The following is a 17,195-nucleotide window of genomic DNA, read 5'->3' as shown; positions in this document are numbered from 1 at the left end:
CTTCTTCCTGAATACGTTGTGACAAATTCTCCTGGATTGAAACCTGACCACGATTAGCAAGCAGATTATCAACAGCGCTAGCTACAACAATGGGCTGAAGCTCTTTTCAGAACAACTTTTGAACATGCTCTAGGTTTTTCTAGCTCTTTGTGCACAAAAACTTGCAATGCCCGGCTGAAGGAAGTGGTGATGAAGTACTATTGACCGTCATCGTCGGCGAATGTTGTCTTTATTGCGTTATACGAGCGGACAAGCACCGTCGATTGGGAAAGTGTCACGTGCCGGTACCGGTGCCCCTATGTCGGTCTTATCTCCTTTTCTCCCTCAGCCCTCATGTCCTCAACCACAAGCAGCTCGCCTCTCCGGAGCCTCCACAGACCACCCCTCACCTTTCTGTTTCGGTCGCCAACGACTCAGCGCGAGCCCGTACGAATCCAATCGGACATCGCCCAGCCCACGCTGGAGGATGCAACCCTCGCGTTCTCCAAACACGAGCGAGAGCGGCAGCGGACTCGTTCATGGGGTCCCACAGTTTCCGAGTTTGGTGCTCGCGTCAATCAGAGGTCACCGACAATCTACGAGCTTACACGAATATCGGCGGGGGAAAGAGCCAATAACTACCGAGCGGCGTTTGTTTCATTCAATGAATATAATACACAACAGCTCACTAATGGATTATAGAAACAATCAGGATAGATTGGCGATTCTAGAGAGGGAATTGGCTGTGGAAAGAGCCGAACGGACCGCGTCCTTCGAAGAACTGCGTCGAGAACACCAGCGAGCCGAGGCTCGACTGCAGTCTGTCACGGACGGACACCAAGACCTGACCGATGCATTTTCCCTGTCCATAGACAAGCAAGTCGAAATAATCCAGCGCCGACTCGATGCGCGGAGAATCATCGAAGAGTACCAGGCTTGCGACATAACCTTGCAGCGTGCGTGACGCTGACACTCCCGGAACCAAACTGACTTGTTCTCAGACATGAATGACAACAAGATATTCAATGCGAAGAACAAGACGACTCGCATCTTAAAGAAGAACGCGCTTGGTTACAGTGAGTTGAATAATATCTATATCAGTAGTGGCTGACTCACACTTCTATTAGTTGTGCAAATCTTGCGCTTCCAACCAACTGGCGAACACAACGCCAATATCCGAAGAGCCTATCGTACAGTCCGGGAAAAACTGACAGAAGACGAGTGGCTTTTCGCGAAAGCTCTACTGAAGCGACGGGATGAGTTGGGTGAAGTTCGGAATGTCATTGCACACCCCCAACTAAATTTGGCGGCATACGAGGCATGCATGATGACAATTGCTCCCCAATTTTCCCCGCAGCTCAACGCTATCCTTGCCGGGAATGGTCCGCGCAAAAAAGGTGACCAATCTCTGCTCACAGAGGATGACTCCGACTTTCAAGATTCCGTGAGGGGTTTGGAGGAGGAACTGGAGTTCTTGAAAGGGCTTTTGGAGACGCTCAGACCGGAAGAGTAAATGCTCATAAGCTTTGGGAATCGGAAGTACTTCGAGTTGAGCAGCGTGAAATTTATATTTTTATCGGGATTTGCATACATGCCGATTGAGAGAAATGATGGTTGGCGAATGCGGACTGGCAACTCCTTGACATCGTCCCAGCAAGTTTGCTTCGCTTCGCCATGGCCGTCGCGTGTCACATCAGCCGTCCAACCATCCCCCTCATAGGCTGATTTTTACAGTCTGACTCGGGAGACCAGCCATGACGGGCTCACGACTACCAAGGTGATATTCAAATTGAACATCGGCGCAGTGGTTGACACGATAATTTCCTGGGCAGCACCCAAAACACTCTGAGCCTCGGAGTTGTTGTTAGCAGCAGAAATCCGATTGAGGATGATAGATGCACCCGCCAGAACCGCACGAGTGAGAATTCTCAAGTGCATTTTGTCTGGGTCATTGGTGCGGCATGCCATGGGCAACACTATCCAAAGCGCCTGTATCCGGGAGTCTAGCCAGGTGGATATGACCCGGATTGAGGGAGAAACTGCCCTACATTCATATTCAACGTTGCACAAAATTGACCCAGAAAGAGGAAACTTACCAGACGACCCGACCCGTATTGCTTCCCCCGACTTGTCTGCCTCAATGAACCGTCCTGTTCAATACCGAGCGGGACGTAGAAACATGGTTTGAGATTCGAAGTCGTCAACAGAAAGATGGTTTAGTACAGACGACATGAACCTTAGAGATCACGATTCAATGGCATGCGGACTCGCAGCACCTACCTTCGAAGAGCTCAGCTTTTCTTGCTCTGCGTAGCACGACCAACATGGAAAGACAGAACTAACTTGGGACACTGAAACGCGCAAGTATGGCCAGTTAGGTTAGGGGACTGTATGTTGGCCGCAGTTCCAGAAGGCGTAAGAGAATATGAAGTTCACAGAGTTGCATCAAGTCGACTTTTTAGAGAAATGGAGGGAAGGCAGATAAGTATGGATAGAGTTGAAATTTGAGACATGTGTAGCGCCAAAGGGTGATTACTGATTTGCGTGTAGATACTAGACTTGATGCTACTTGAGAGACGATGAGGGCTGGAGACAATAACCCGAGGTTTCGCGTTTGGGACAAGGTTGATGATGTGTGTGACACGTGTGACGTGACGCCGCGTCACACACGGATGGCATCGCCGTTGTCTCCTCACCCACCCACACCCATGGCCATAGTCGCAACCTCGAACGCTGAGTTTTTTAGCGGCCGGCCGCTTACGACGCCAACGACCGTGACTGTGACAACGCGTGTCGTCCAGCGAACGCTGCCGTCACCAGCCTCCTCCCCTTTGTCGCGCCCTCCCAAATCACAGTCCTCTTCTCCCCTTTCCACGCCACCTACCTCTTCTCCCATGTCCAGCCCCATCAAAAAGCGCAAGTCGGTCTCGCTGGGGGCCTCGGCTGACCTAGACATGGCTTTACCACGCGAGGCCAAAAGGGTGCGGCGCGAGAAGGCACCAAAACGCGTCAGTTCAGCGCCACGACTCGTCAAACGCGCTTCATCGTCTAGTACACTCAACTCAGCCTCGCCTGAGCCCCGATTCCGAGGTAGTCGGTCGCGTTCCGTCTCCCATTTCGCCACCCCAGACGACGCCCCAGTGCAAAAGCGGCACTGGGTTGCAAAGGGCGACGCGCTACCGCATGATGACTTTTTCAGCTCTGAAGACGCGGTCAGAATGCATCTTCGCACGTATCGTGGATGTGAGTCGGTTTTCTTTCGCTCACTATATACAAGTCACCGATCCTGTGTAGACTTCAAAAACTATCAGGACCCTTCAGACAGGTCATTCCAACAAAGCCCCAATAGATACCCAACAGTAGAGCTGGAATATCCCAATAGGACTGCATCGGAAAAGTTTGTGCATGTCGTCTACTTGGCGAGACTTCTTGCTGATTGCCATGAAAGATATATCCTTCTTGCTCCGGTTGACAAGGACCATTACAACCCCATAATGGATGTAGAGAAAACGCTGTATACTATCGTGGAAAGTGAGTCCATAAATCAACTACAGCGACCTACTCTGATAGCAAGACAGATTATCTGACACCCGCTCAACAAGCTCTATTTGGGCCAATACCGAGTGGAACGCTCTTCATTGACTTGGACGAAACCCCTCCTTCCATTTCTCCCCCGAATTCAACCGACAGCAGCCGCTCCATCTCATCCGACCTAAACTCTTCCCCCACGCGCAAATGGCAGGGTCCGAAACCTAATGTCCTCCGCGCCGTTCAGCGAGCCATCCATCGGAAGGACGGACCCGCTTTCATGGAAGCAATGGAAAAAGCCAACAACATCCTCCGGGGACTCAAATACCCGCAATTGACAGACGTTTTCATGGATGTTCCAAACTTGCTGATGAACACGGTGCAATCTTGGACGGACAAAGAGCTCCCCAAGAACCTTCTTATGCGTGTGGTCGAAGAGAATTATCAGCGAAGTGTTGGCCCATATATGCAGTCGCTTAAGCAATACGAGGCATTTTCGAGTGCCGTTTATGGCGAGTTGACGCCGTCCTTGATCTACAAGATAGTCCGGCAAACTGGTCTCAACTCGAACTCGCTTTTCATCGATCTCGGCAGCGGCGTTGGCAACATCGTTGTGCAAGCGAGTCTGCAGTCTGGCTGTCACAGCTATGGCGTCGAACTCAACCGCAAGCCCGCCAAGATTGCTGCGAAGATGGTCAAAAGCTTCCAGGTCAGGGCTCGAATGTGGGGACTTGAATGTGGGAAGGTCGAGGTCGAAGAAGGCGACATGATTACCAGCCCGCACGTGCATAAGCTGCTGTCGCAGGCGGATGTGGTTCTCATTAACAACAAAATCTTCCCCCAGACGTGTAAGCATAAAATTTTGCTTGGTTTCCCAGTCTGACAATCGTCCCATAGTAAACGAGCAATTGAGGCCAAAGTTCCTGGACCTCAAGGAAGGAGCCTATGTTGTTTCTCTCGCGCCGTTCGTCCCGTCTCTTAACGGGCGTGTTACTGAACGCAATGTTTGTCGTTTCGCAAACCCACATGCGTCGTTATTGACTTGCCTCCCAGCTTGATGACATCTCTACGATTTTCGAGGTCAAGGAGTTCCCCTACCACTCAGGCGATGTGTCCTGGGGCAGCGCCGGTGGATCGTATTACGTGCACCGTGTTGACCGCAAAGGGTATGCTGCAATCCGTGCCGAACTCGAGAACTCGTCGCGGACAAGCAGTCGCAGTTCCCGACGACGATCATGACACGACCGAAACCTCTTTTCTTCCCTTTGACGACGTATTTGTTCCCTTCATCTCTCCACTTGCAGGATCATCGGACTCAGGATAGCATACCGCACGTATCATTATCTACCTAAACTGCAGCCAGGATGATGCTTTCATTTCACTTTTGCACGTACATATACCTTACTTAGCTTGATCTTGCGAGGGTTGCATATGTTTTTCCGTATCTTGTTGTCCCTGTTTTGTCTGCTTGCATTGCCGAGCTAATCATAATGAAGCGTGTACCACTCAAGTAATTACTAGGAGATTATGAACCTAGGTGGGTTTTGCTGATGCCGAGCCCGGCATTTAAATTTACGCCTTCCTTGATGACGACCACCTAGCGGAACCGGCGCCTATTTTCTGGTAGGGAGTTTACGACCGCCACGATATTGGGTCTGTAAACTTGAAAGAGACTAGAACCGGCGCCCATTACCGACGCAAGATTTACTTATAGGACCTCACTTTTCAACGGACTTTCTTCAAGTTCATGCCGGAATATAAGCCTTATCCATGGCCCTGGGCCTATCCGAGCATCCTTCCGCCAGAACCCAGCATTGAAGAGCAACATGCAGCTAGTTTCCGGCTACCTGCAAAATCATGGCTTCATGAAGATTGGGAAGAAGATGAGGATAGTTCAAGCGACTATTCACCCTCTCAAAACTCTGAATACTCTGGCACCAGCGACGTTTCTTCAAATTCTGACAGCGACGAAGAGATGACTGATGTTTCTGAGTACAAAGCCGAGTTGGACGCGATCTTGCGGGCTAACAGGGTGCATCTGACACCTGGTAACTCGTCCTGGGAGGAGAGGAGGGAGGATTTGCCGCGAAAAATTGCGCTTCTTGTCGAGGAGGAGCGCAAGGCGACTGTGGCTTACGATGCGGACGAGATTGCCGCATTGGTCACCAAGTTTTACGAGCTTCTCGTGGAAATGGGGCACTGGGAGGCGTCGGACGTTCTCTACCCCCCGCATATCGACCCGCCCTTGGATCTGCAGCTGGCCCGGGAGCTGGGTCACAGCGATTCAGTGCTTGAAATCATGCAGAAGCTGCCATATGTCCGCAAGATGGTGGCTCGTCAAGAAAGAAAACTTATATTGGCGCGGAGTTATTTGGCAGACTACACAGACGAGAGCGATCTGCGTGAGTCTCGTCGCACTCATATATACGCGGCAGACAATTCGCCTCTGCTCGATCCTTGGGTCTTGCCTTTGATATTTTCTGGTCGCGACGGCTCCAGCGTGATGCTCGACACGAAGCTGGGTGTTGTCCGCGTGGTTGTCAACGACGGGTTCTACATGGACGACGACATTGTCGAGTATCTGCGGCATGGCCATCTCGACCAGAGCAATATCGAAAAGGCGCATGAAGAGAAGTATCGTCGTGTGCCCACCGTCCCCGCCGCGCACTACTTCAAAGAGCTCATTTTTGCATATCACTCTCTTTCGCGCCTGCCCATCATTGAGCCGGACAAAAGCGATCCCCACTTCATGCCGCAGCAATACCATCAGTCGCTAACCTGGTACTACGAGTCGGAACGCCGCCAGAAAACGGCGCTGTTGGCGCTCTACGGGCAACACGGTTGGCCAGACAGGTGGCACCGCGACGCGTTTCTGGAACAATGGACGGAGGAAAAGCGCGCAATTGACACTTGGGCGCGCGGAGAGATGGAAGGGAGTGGAAACTAGTTGCGAGTCGGTCCTCACAGTCGCCGATTCCCCGTTAGTGTGCCAAGATTTTTTGTAATGGATTGTTCTCGCTAGATAGATTCGCCACAAGAGTCCTGCTACTTCCTTTTATGTATTCACCCTCTACATGCGAGGCATTGCGAGCAGATTCAGTCAGAAACTCAGCGAATGAAAGCGCGTCATCAAATGATCAATGGTCCCTGAATTCGATTCTGACACACTGTCCACACCTTTGGTTCGTGACCGTGTTCTGCCTTGCTGCGGATTCACAATCGGCGACCCAGCCTGCACGCTGCTACTCACGGACTGCCTTCTTTCTCGTCGCAATTATAAAGATGTCCTATCCGACTCGGAATTTGCCAAGCAACTGAATCCCATCCAGCGCCATGACAAGCGCCAGCTCATCTCGTGCACACGCTCTTCGACGCGGTAAAGCATGCCTCGTTTGCCGGTATGGTGGTTAAAATGTGGAACCTAGCCTCTAACACCTGTCAGGCAACTCAAAATAGTAAGACTCCGCCTTGTCGGTCTTGCCAACGGCTCAATCCTGTTTGTGTCATTGCTTGTAGAAGTGTGACGGGCTGGTGTGTTTCCATCTCCTTCCTGTCTGCTCAAGGCTCTTATATAGACCTAGCGGCCTCTCTGTGGCCCATGCCAGAACAATCCAAAAGACGAGCCATGCCAATTCCAAGAAGTGATGTCACGAACTCGGGAACTCGAAGGCACAGTAGCGCGGCTGCAGTCCCGCCTTCACGAGCTGGAGATAGGCTCTTTGTGGATGTCAGGCTACAGTTCTCCGCAGATGCGGACCGACTTCGACAGTTCCCCGACACGTAAGTACTGCATCAGGATTCAATCCATTCAACCCCACATTAACGGTGGCCCGATTGCAGCAACGGGTGAAACTGAAGCATTTAGTGGCGATGTGCGTGCTTCCCATAGCCAACCAACTCGTTTTGTGCTGACTTGACGCTGTAGGAGCCACCGCTCACTATGATACCAACGTTGTGAGTCGTTCCATCGCTGCGCGCTGACTAGTTGAGACAGTTGCCGTAGACTGGACTATTTCCTACCATATGCGACTCAGTTCGGCTTCTTTCTTCATATCCCAAACTTTCGGAAGGCTGTCTTATTGCCATTGCCATTCGGCGATCCACTGCGGCCGTCGCCGGCACTTTTGACTGCGGTATATTTGTGGGGCATCCATCTTTCTCCCTCGCAAACCCGCTTCGAATCCGAGAGCCTCTTCGTCAAACGGGCGCAGAAGCAACTCTCCACCGAGATTTCTGAAGGTCGCAATCCTTCCCACGCATTGCATACCATCCAAGCCGGCATTCTGCTGTCATATTATATGCTGCGAAATAGACGTTTTCTCGAGGCAGAATTTCACGCCAATGGTGCCGCAACTCTGACTATGGCCTACCAACTGCATAAAATCTGCTCCTCCCATTCCGACGGCCCTTCCTTCAGCCCTGAGACAACGGAGGTCCGGCGAAATCTTGGGCCTGCTGTGGATGAGGTTGAGCAGGGAGAACGCATACACTGTTTTTGGGCTGTTGCGTGTCTTCAGAGTACGTGTGGAATCGTGATCGGCGCACGCGGAAGCATAAGCCTCGCGATATTGGAGTCGTCCAGTAACGAGATCGACACGCCGTGGCCAGCAGAGTTCACGGACTACGAAAATCCATCTCCCTTTTCACAGCCCGAGTCTCTATCTCAAGCAACTATCAAGTGTTTCCTGACTAGAGAAACAACTGCCTCTGCCTCGCCCAACACGTTGCAGGCACAAGCAATGGTACTTTTCCATCGCGCATGGCGTTTGAGCTCCAGATGGTCTTCCTGTTCGTTCTCGCTCTTTGCCCAGTCACTCCGTCCGGATCTGACGCATAAACAGCTCTCCAACCTGACGCGCTGGTCTCGTTTTTCTCCTCTGTCACCTGGCTAGACTCCCGGATACAGGCGCTTTGGATAGTGTTGCCCATGGCATGCCGCACCAATGACCCAGACAAAATGCACTTGAGAATTCTCACTCGTGCGGTTCTGGCGGGTGCATCTATCGTCCTCAATCGGATTTCTGCTGCTAACAACAACTCCGAGGCTCAGGGTGTTTTGGGTGCTGCCCGGGAAATTATCGTGTCTACCGCTACGCTCATGTCCAAATTGAGCATCGCCTCGGTCGTCGTGAGCCCGCTTCTTGGCACGCTATGTGCTCTCGCGTGCGAAGTCGTCACAGATGCCCTCCGTGAAGAGCGCCAATTCCGACATACATTCAAAGCGAATCTCGGGCTCGATCCCCCGCCAAGCACAGAAGAATCGACGCTCTTGTCCGATATTCACACGGTGCTGCAGACGATGCAGTTCTATGCAAATCATGACGGCAGTCCGCTCTTTCGTGCGTGGTTGTCTTTACTTAGTAGCGACGTAGAATTGTTCATGTGACGCAACAGAACAGCAGCTGGCCAAGGCGCAGCAAGAGTATGCGTCAATAGAGCAGCTGAACCACTAGTGGGGCTCTTCACAAGGCGGTCGAATAATGATATGGTTTGAGATATAATGGTTACAGTAGTACTAGTAGGTGTTCGTACCTTATCATCCATCTTCCAAATAATCAACGCAGAAGCACCCATATAATACCCTCCACACGACTCAATACACGATTCGCTGATGACGTCGCTGCGAGCGGAAGGCCATGGCGAAGCGAAGCTACAAGTAGCGCCCGTGGAGTCGTAAGCGGGTTTGCACACAGCAATATTTTCGCCCCACTCGCAACGCTTTTCTTTCCTACCATGACTTTCTTTGCGCAACAAGCAGCCTACGAGGTCTTCTGCACTCTCGTGGTGTTTTTGGCGCTTGCACCACCAGCACTAGCAGCAGCATGCGTCAAGTACACCTCTGTCTTATGTCAGCATATACCACCTGGTTGACATATTATTATTTCAGCGGAGTCTGCAACAACAATCACAACAACCCACTGCTCCCCGTTGCAGCAATAGCGGGCATCGTCGTTGGCGTCGGTGAGTCCCATCATTATCGACCATGCTGCAAGCTGAATTGTTCTGTCCTTCCGCAGTCTTTTTGGTTTCCCTTGGCGCCATCATCTTCGCCGTCATGCGCTTCCGCCGAAACCGGGCGTTCCAGAGATCATATGCCGGTACGCAGGGCATTGCACCAGGACCGATGTCCGCCAATGGACCGCCGCTGGCAACCCATGGCCAGCACTTGAACCACCATCATAACATGGGGATGGACCACCACAATCAGGCCGTGCAGCAGACGCAGATGAACAATCAGAACATGAATATGAACTCTGGAGCCGTATGATGGTATTTTCAGTGCATGAAGATCGCGCTCAGGCCTGGGTCTCTTTCAAACACGAATAGCCCGTAGACTTGCCAGCCGCTAGATCTTCTGCTTTTAAACGAACTGTGTTAATTTATGATATCATGTACCAAAAAGAATCAATTCAAGTAAACAGCTCAAACGATCGGGGGATGGGTGAGAAGAACAACTTGAAGAAAACAACTCCTGTCTACTAGTACCTCGGCGACAACAGACCCCCCCAGGACAAAACCTCCTCGGCTCCGACATTGCTACGTTAGCGCTGAGTACCACGCCCTCCCATCCCCTCGCCTTCCGCAACAGCGAGATCTTGCAGCGACATGAGCGTCGTTGAAGAAAAAAAGTGGGTGACGGGCCGGGTTCCCGATTTGGGAACACAGCCACACGGCCATTACTTTTCGGAAACGACGACGGCAACTTGAACCTCAAACTCGTGCTACAACAAGTAAATCCATCGCCCACCCACACTAGCTCAGCAAAAACTTGTGAACCTGGCAGCTCAGCCCCAGCGGACTCTCGAAACGAGCGGCACTGTCGACAACTGTAAGCGCAATTTTCGCGACCGTGACATGCAGCTTACTTCGCCCCAGCTTAACCATGCAAGCAACAACGCGGCCCCGTCCTGCCGCGCAATAGAAACTGGCAGTGGCAGCTCAACAAAACAGCTGCAAACTCACCGAGTTACCTTCCCACTCGTCCCGACAAGCAATCAAGAAGGTTTTGGCGACTGAACCAGCAAACGTCGACACTCTCTCGTCAAAGCCATCTCCCCTCCCCACCATCGACCAGTACACTTAATGTTCTGCCGCAAGCTACTGTTTCTCCGCACAACCGCAAGTGACTATCTCTTCGCCAAACCACCCAACCACTATTCCAACTTGAAACGAGTCGTTCCCAACGAGAGGGTCGCGAGTCTTCCATTAGTACATGGGGAATCGGGGATTGCAATTGGCTCCAGCTTAGTTATCTGCAGAAGCGGTAAGTGGACTCAGATATTGAATGCAATACCAAACTGACCTTGGAGTCGTCATAGACTCCAACCGCAATGTCTTCGCGCAGCTCTAAGCTTGATATCGGCATTATCATATATCATGATATATGCTAAACGAGTCAGGGATCGTTAAAAGCGGGTCTTTCATTAGGTGAGCTGTCGTGATGAGAGACAGAGCACTAGAACTCACCCAGACCAAACCAGCTCGACTGGAGCGGAGCGGTCAACGCGACTGTTGTTCATGCATTCGATTAGGACAGGACTGCTTGTGAGGTGTCTCAGCCAATTTTGGACCCAGGATTGCCGGTCAAGGTCAGTGATTTCAAGTTTTCGGAATCGTACCTTGGGCTCATTCAAGTTGGAAACAATGTAGACCGGCATATCGACTCTGTCGGTGAGCTTCGCTGAATACCGCTTTATGGCTTCGTTCTACCGCATGCCAACCGTATACTGTCCTCGACCCACAGGCGAACTTGAAGGGGGAGCTCGACCCACGAGCGCAGTCGTTCTTGGATCTTGTGAGAAACGTTCTTCCAGAACTGGCCACTCGGCTCATCCAACACATTTTTGGTAGAGAAGTAAAACGTTGCTGGATTTGAGGTAACGATTCCTCACCGTTCCGTTTACATACTTGACAGACTACAGACCTACAGTACGCGTCCGGTGCTCGTCTCCACTCTTCAGCAACTGGGCTATACGGAATTCCCTTTGACTCCCCGGCATTCCCAACTCCTGTCTGGGATATTACTACTACGGCTCAGAAGAAAATATTTTGGAAATATCCCAGGTTAACGAATTGAATTTTTTATATAGTCAGATTGTTCTTCTGCGAAAACTACATCCAGCATCGACGCTCTCGCAGGCCCAAACTTATTTTGACCCTTCCGCCTCGATCTGCGCTGTGTCGGAGGCGATATTTTCGTTATCGCCGGCCGGGTTAGTCATCAGGTCAGCCCCCGGCCCGTTCCCGGTGCCGGCGTCCAGTCGAGGCGGGCTCCGAATCGACGTCGACTTCGACTAACGTGAAGAGACTTACTTGTCCTCGGAACGCCATCCGACGGAGTGCGTGCATGCGCGGCTCGGCAGACGCAAGATATAAAAAGTCTCTAGACAGATAGACGAAGTCAACCATTGGAGGACGAACTTGAAGACATGAACCCAGCGCCTCAACCAAAGACGGTATTCATCACGGGCTGCTCCTCCGGCATCGGGCTCGCCACGGCGCAGCTCTTCTTCGCACGTGGGTGGAACGTCGCCGCGACAATGCGCACGCCATCCGCCTCCGATTTGCCCGCCCTCACCGGTACCACTCCCGACTCGGATAACCGGCTGCTCGTCATCCCGCTCGACGTGACGGAGTCCGCGTCGATCGGCGCCGCCGTCGCCGCGGCCATCAGCGCCTTCGGGACGATAGATGTGCTCGTGAACAACGCGGGGTACGGCCAGGGCGGGCTCTTTGAGGCGCTCTCGCGGGAGCGCGTGCAGAAGCAGTTCGATGTGAATGTTTTTGGTGGATCATTTTCTTTTTTAAATCTATCAATTCACCCCAATACAGGCGTAATGGACGTGACGCGTGCGCTCCTCCCGCACCTACGCGCCAATCCTTCTGACACGGCGGTGGTGAACGTGTCCTCCGGCGCGGGCCTCTGGGGCCTGCCGATGACATCGCTCTACAGCGCCAGCAAGTTTGCACTCGAGGGCTTCACCGAGGCGCTCTCCTACGAGCTCGCATCGCAGAACATCCGGGTCAAGTCCGTGATCCCGCACGGGGGCGTCACGGCAACACAGTTCGGCGCGCGGTTCGCCGCCGGCTCGGCCGATGCGGGTGGCCCCGGGCCGGGCGTGGCGGAGGCATATGCCGCGTTTGTGCAGAAAACGCGAGAGAGGTGCGGTGCTGAATGCTGTTGTTCGCGGCTGACGCCCCGCAGCTTCGCCAAGATGGTCGCCGGCGCGGCCATCTCGTCCGCCGATGTTGCCGACACGATCTATGCCGCGGCAACGGACGGCACCGCCCGGCTGCGGTACCTCGTCGGCGACGACGCGCGGGGGTTTGTCGCGGCGCGCTACAGCTCGAGCGACGATGCTTCGTACATGGCGGCTATGCGTGCATATTTTGCCTAGTCCAGCCTAACATGAAACTTCTTGAGTATGATAATGGAAGCGGCAGAGCTCAGGAAAGCAGACTCCAACAATCGCAAACAAAATCTAGGTTGTTTTCCTACCATGAACCATGATCCAGACCCTGTGCGACCAGTGCCGGGATTGAACGTGCGATGCTTAGACATGGATATGACTCTTGAGTAAGTTCAACATTCGTCAGACGTAAGTATATTATACACAAAGAAAATCTATTCCTAACATGCATATCTTGCCTCCATTTGCCGTTTTTGCTTGGTTTTTGCTTCCTTCATCCAGATTCTGGAACTTGATTCTATTTCCTCCATGATCCATCGCCAAGGATCAGTATTTTAATGACCTTCCAAGTCTCGGGCCATTAGTGGTCTGTGTGCCGACAAAACAATGCTTGCAAAAAGTATGACAATTCAAGCATTTATCGATATAGTCCGGAGGCGGCCCGACCCGGGACCGAACGCATGACGTGGACGTCATGGGAACTTGAACGCAATACGCTGTCACAGCCTCCTCTGGTCTTCCACATCCCTGCCGCGACGAGACTGATACTTTCTTGTATCATAGCCCCCCAAGAATCTGGTCCGGCATAGGCCGCCAACGCGGATGGCTAGGCTACATATGTACAACTCGCAGCGCTACGACGCGTGGCCGTGGGGCTACCCGAGCGTCGTCGACCAGGACGCCGGGATGTACCATGTCGCGCGGTCGCAGTCGCCCGCGTGGCTGTACACCGACTGGGCGGAGGAGGACAGCGCGGACGACGAGAGCTACGCGCCATCGGACAGTAGTGGCAGCGTTTCGGCCGACTCCGGGTCGGACCCCGACTCGGAGTCCGAAGCGAGCAGCGTTGGGAACGACTACACAAGCGCGCGTTCCTCTGCCAGCACAGACGTCGACGATCTTCCTGCCGAAGTTGACGCGGTGATCGCCGACGAGCATGTGCGCGCCGCTTACACTACTATGTGTGCATACTCGGCACCGGCGGACCGGGAAGCCGCGCGGGAGGACTTGCCACGGCGCATCATGGCGCTGCACGAGGCAGAACAGGCTGCAGCGGCCGCCTACGACCCCGCTGAGGTGGCTGCACTTGTCACGCAGTTCTACGATCTCATGGTTGAGATGGGGCACTGGGGGCCAGAGGCGGTGGTGAGTAACGTGACGGTGAACATAGCGCTTGCAGAGGAGCTGGGGTATGCCCCGGCAGCAGTGGAGCTGATGCAGCTGCTGCCATGCGTCAACGAGAGCCCCACCCTGAGCACGCAGCTGTTCAAGAATACCGTATTCGCCAACTATAGTGACGAGAATGAGGCCGACGCCCCGACATCGACGCCTGGCTGCTCCCTCTGACCATCCCCGGGCCGGGCGGCTGGCTTATCCTGCTCGACACCCGCCTCGGCGTCGTCCGCGCCTACGACACCGCCGCCCCGCCCGACCCAAACACGCCCGAGCACCAAGCCGCGGCCCGTCCGGACGGGCCGGCGCGCCCGGGCCGCCGCGTGCCGATCGTCCCCGCGGCACACTACTTCCGCGAGCTCGGGTTCGCATACCGCACGCTGCTGCGCGTGCCGACGATCAAGCGCGACTGGGGTGCCCGGGCCGAGCTCGACAAGCAACGCCGGTCGCTTGCGAACCGTATCGGTGTGGTATGTGCACAGACAGATTATAACGAGTTTTGTGTTTTTTTTTGCTGATGGCCAGCAGGAGCACCGCGAGGAGCGCACAGTGAAGAAGCTGTACCACGAATGCGGGTGGCCGCGAGGAGTTCTTGGAACGGCGGCAGGCGGCAAAGGAGCTGATGGACGCGGAGCTCGCAGCGCGGCTTCATCAGGAAAACTCAATGCGCCAGTGAAGTTCACTGACAAACGGTTGCTCTCTTTAGGCAGCCATATTGGATTACACCCATGGCAAAAGCCAATGGCAGTTGGAGAAGGGGGGTCCAACGGGAGTTTGAAAGCAGATTTTTTTACTTTGTCTCAAACAAAGAAACCTTTGTCTGCCTTTCCACTCCCGTTGGACCTCCCTTTGGCAAACTGCCATTGGGTTTGCACCCAGTGTTACTGCCCAGAATGAGTTTAAGCAGAGAATATCAAGGTATTACAGTTACATTGTTGCTTTGACCGTGGAACTGGCCTGCTACTGTCGACGCCGAAGGCGATTCAGGCCATACAGTATGCAACCGCTCAGGCATGCACCGGCGCGGGATAGCTCCGGACCGAGGCCGAGCCGGCCCAAAGAGCCGGCTCAAATGCATTGGTAGACGAATCCCGTGGCTCAAAGGGGCCTAAACGTGTCGGAAGGAGCTGAAATTGTTACTGGCAATTTGCATCGATCTTTCTGCCTCCCGCTCGACGTCGTTGTTGCTATTGTCCTGGACCAGGTCAGCCGAACGTTGACTCCGGCCAAAAAACCTCACCCGCATTTTGAACGCGATCGCGACAACAAGCTTGACATTGGACTTGACATCATTGGGAGGCCATCGCGGTTGTGTCGGCCATTTTTGGCAGTGTTGAGGGCGGCGCCGGCAAAATCGGAGGAGGATGGTGTGCGCATCGACCCGCGAGCGAAGTAAAGCTGCACTGTGCGGTGTGGCGGGCCCGATACCGTCTTTGGTTGAGAGTTCATCTCTTCAATCTTATATCTTGCGTCTGCAGAGCCGCGCATGCACGCACGCTGTCGGATGGCGTTCCAAAGACAAGTAAATAGCCCGCCTCGGCTCATCAGGGAATGGACGCCGGGCGCCAGGGACGGGCCAGGCCGGGGTTGACGGTGATGACCAACCCACTAACAATGACGATCATAAGATATCGACGATCTTCGACTCGCCGACAGCACTGGACGCACGGTGAAAAGTCCCAACGGTTGCCGTTCGGGCGCCAGGGCTGCCGCGAGAGCGTTAGTGTGCTTGGAATGTCGAGAAGAAGAGCACACTGGGTAAGGCTGGATGTATCGCCAGATGAGCAGTGAGTAGCCAGTAATAGGACTGTGTCTTGTCCCCTGCCACGTCACAGTTCTGAATCCTGCTTTCGTGTTGAGAATATTTGCGGTAGATAAGCTGCATGTCGCCCAATGTCGCCAAAATCGCGCTTACGTCTGTCAACAGTGCCGTTCGTTTCGAGAGTCCGTCGGGCTGAGCTGCCAGGTTTACAAGTTGCTGCCGAGCTAGCGCGGGCGGGGCGATGGCGTTCAAGAGCCTGCAGGCCGGCGCAGGCAGCGGTGTTGAGGTTGGAGCCCAGCCGTCCTCGTCGTTTCCGAGAAGTGATGTCCGTGTGGCTGTGGACCGGCCAGCGGAGCCAAATCGGGAATCCGGCCAGCTACTCTTTTCTTCGTCGACTCTCATGTCGCTGCACGGTCTCGCTGTTGCGGAAGGCAAAGTACTCGGGGCTAACGGAGTGTCGGAGCCGTGTCCCGCGGGGGGTCCGTCGACCGTGGCGCCGAGGTATGCAGGAATTGTTTTCTTGTGCTTCTTTCTAACCTGCGGTCGTAAACAGTGCTTTTACGACTGGACCTGTAGCTGCAGAGAAGGTGAGCGGTCGCTACAAATGTAGTTGTTTGTTCCTGACAGCTCCGTAGATGCGACTATGTATACCAGCAGTTACTTGTGAACACGACTGTAAACGCTTGCTGCTGCTACCAACATCGATATCTTACCCGGAGCCCATGCGGAATTTGCGTTGACCAGAGATGCAAGCACGAGCTGAGGCGGAACAACAGGTTCAATGGCTGATCTAAGGAATAACGGGCCGTCGGCGCCCAATTAGGAAGACAATGGCGACTGGTCCGGACTGAAGCATTGGCAGTGTCGTGAGTCCGTGACAGTCACCCCCTCAGGCTTGTGGTCAACCTTCTCCAGTGTTGCGAGCAGTGGCTTAAGCAGGTATGCAGCTATGTAGCCACATCTCCCACTAGTACTAGTACTAGCATGCACAAGTCCCAAAGCTGCCAGTGCTGCTTGGGCCTCTGGGTCATGTCTGCTGTATCTTGACCAATGCCACCTTATTGACCAATGCCACCTTATCAGCCACCTGCCAGTACACTTTGGATTGTTTGAGCTTTTAGATTAATTAGCTACTACTGTTGCTACTACTGTTATATATTTACTTAGCCTAAATATTATGAACTCTTCTACTATAGCCTAAACAGCTCAGTTGTGCCAATGCTTCAGTCCGGACCACTCGCCATTGTCTTCCTAATTAGGCGCCGATGGCCCGTTATTCCTTAGATGAGCCACGCGACCCTTGTCATCTCCGGCATGGCCCAATCCACCATCTCATGTCCCAC

General features: G+C 53.5%; 5 protein-coding genes across 5 annotated transcripts; all 5 read left to right on the top strand.

The window, feature by feature from the left end:
- Positions 1–333: 333 nt before the first annotated feature.
- On the top strand, positions 334–1,492 carry MIND_00428600 (uncharacterized protein; the record flags this gene model as incomplete). Its single annotated transcript, XM_037361101.1, has 4 exons — positions 334–629; positions 682–935; positions 981–1,055; positions 1,107–1,492. 4 exons carry the CDS (start codon positions 334–336, stop codon positions 1,490–1,492), a joined length of 1,011 nt encoding a protein of 336 aa, XP_037221393.1.
- A 1,159-nt stretch (positions 1,493–2,651) lies between these two features.
- On the top strand, positions 2,652–4,746 carry MIND_00428500 (Histone-lysine N-methyltransferase, H3 lysine-79 specific; the record flags this gene model as incomplete). The annotated part of the gene is made up of 6 exons (XM_037361100.1): positions 2,652–3,222; positions 3,274–3,376; positions 3,428–3,510; positions 3,558–4,355; positions 4,405–4,511; positions 4,561–4,746. The coding sequence occupies 6 exons, from the start codon at positions 2,652–2,654 to the stop codon at positions 4,744–4,746; spliced, it is 1,848 nt and encodes a 615-aa protein (XP_037221392.1).
- Positions 4,747–5,254: 508 nt separating this feature from the next.
- On the top strand, positions 5,255–6,454 carry MIND_00428400 (uncharacterized protein; the record flags this gene model as incomplete). The annotated part of the gene is made up of 1 exon (XM_037361099.1): positions 5,255–6,454. One exon carries the CDS (start codon positions 5,255–5,257, stop codon positions 6,452–6,454), a length of 1,200 nt encoding a protein of 399 aa, XP_037221391.1.
- Positions 6,455–6,702: 248 nt separating this feature from the next.
- MIND_00428300 (Zn(2)-C6 fungal-type domain-containing protein) lies at positions 6,703–8,960 on the top strand (the record flags this gene model as incomplete). The annotated part of the gene is made up of 8 exons (XM_037361098.1): positions 6,703–6,905; positions 6,950–6,962; positions 7,024–7,038; positions 7,089–7,379; positions 7,433–7,461; positions 7,511–8,295; positions 8,349–8,846; positions 8,902–8,960. Exons 1-8 carry the CDS (start codon positions 6,841–6,843, stop codon positions 8,958–8,960), a joined length of 1,755 nt encoding a protein of 584 aa, XP_037221390.1. The 5' UTR covers positions 6,703–6,840.
- Positions 8,961–11,921: 2,961 nt separating this feature from the next.
- MIND_00428200 (3-oxoacyl-(Acyl-carrier-protein) reductase) lies at positions 11,922–12,905 on the top strand (the record flags this gene model as incomplete). The annotated part of the gene is made up of 3 exons (XM_037361097.1): positions 11,922–12,294; positions 12,340–12,670; positions 12,713–12,905. Exons 1-3 carry the CDS (start codon positions 11,937–11,939, stop codon positions 12,903–12,905), a joined length of 882 nt encoding a protein of 293 aa, XP_037221389.1. The 5' UTR covers positions 11,922–11,936.
- Between the last annotated feature and the right edge of the window lie 4,290 nt (positions 12,906–17,195).

The sequence above is a fragment of the Mycena indigotica genome, assembly GCF_014461135.1.
Source record: "Mycena indigotica strain 171206Taipei chromosome Unknown Mind.scaff0004, whole genome shotgun sequence".
Lineage (NCBI taxonomy): Eukaryota > Fungi > Basidiomycota > Agaricomycetes > Agaricales > Mycenaceae > Mycena > Mycena indigotica.
This window is presented reverse-complemented; position numbering and strand designations above follow the sequence as displayed.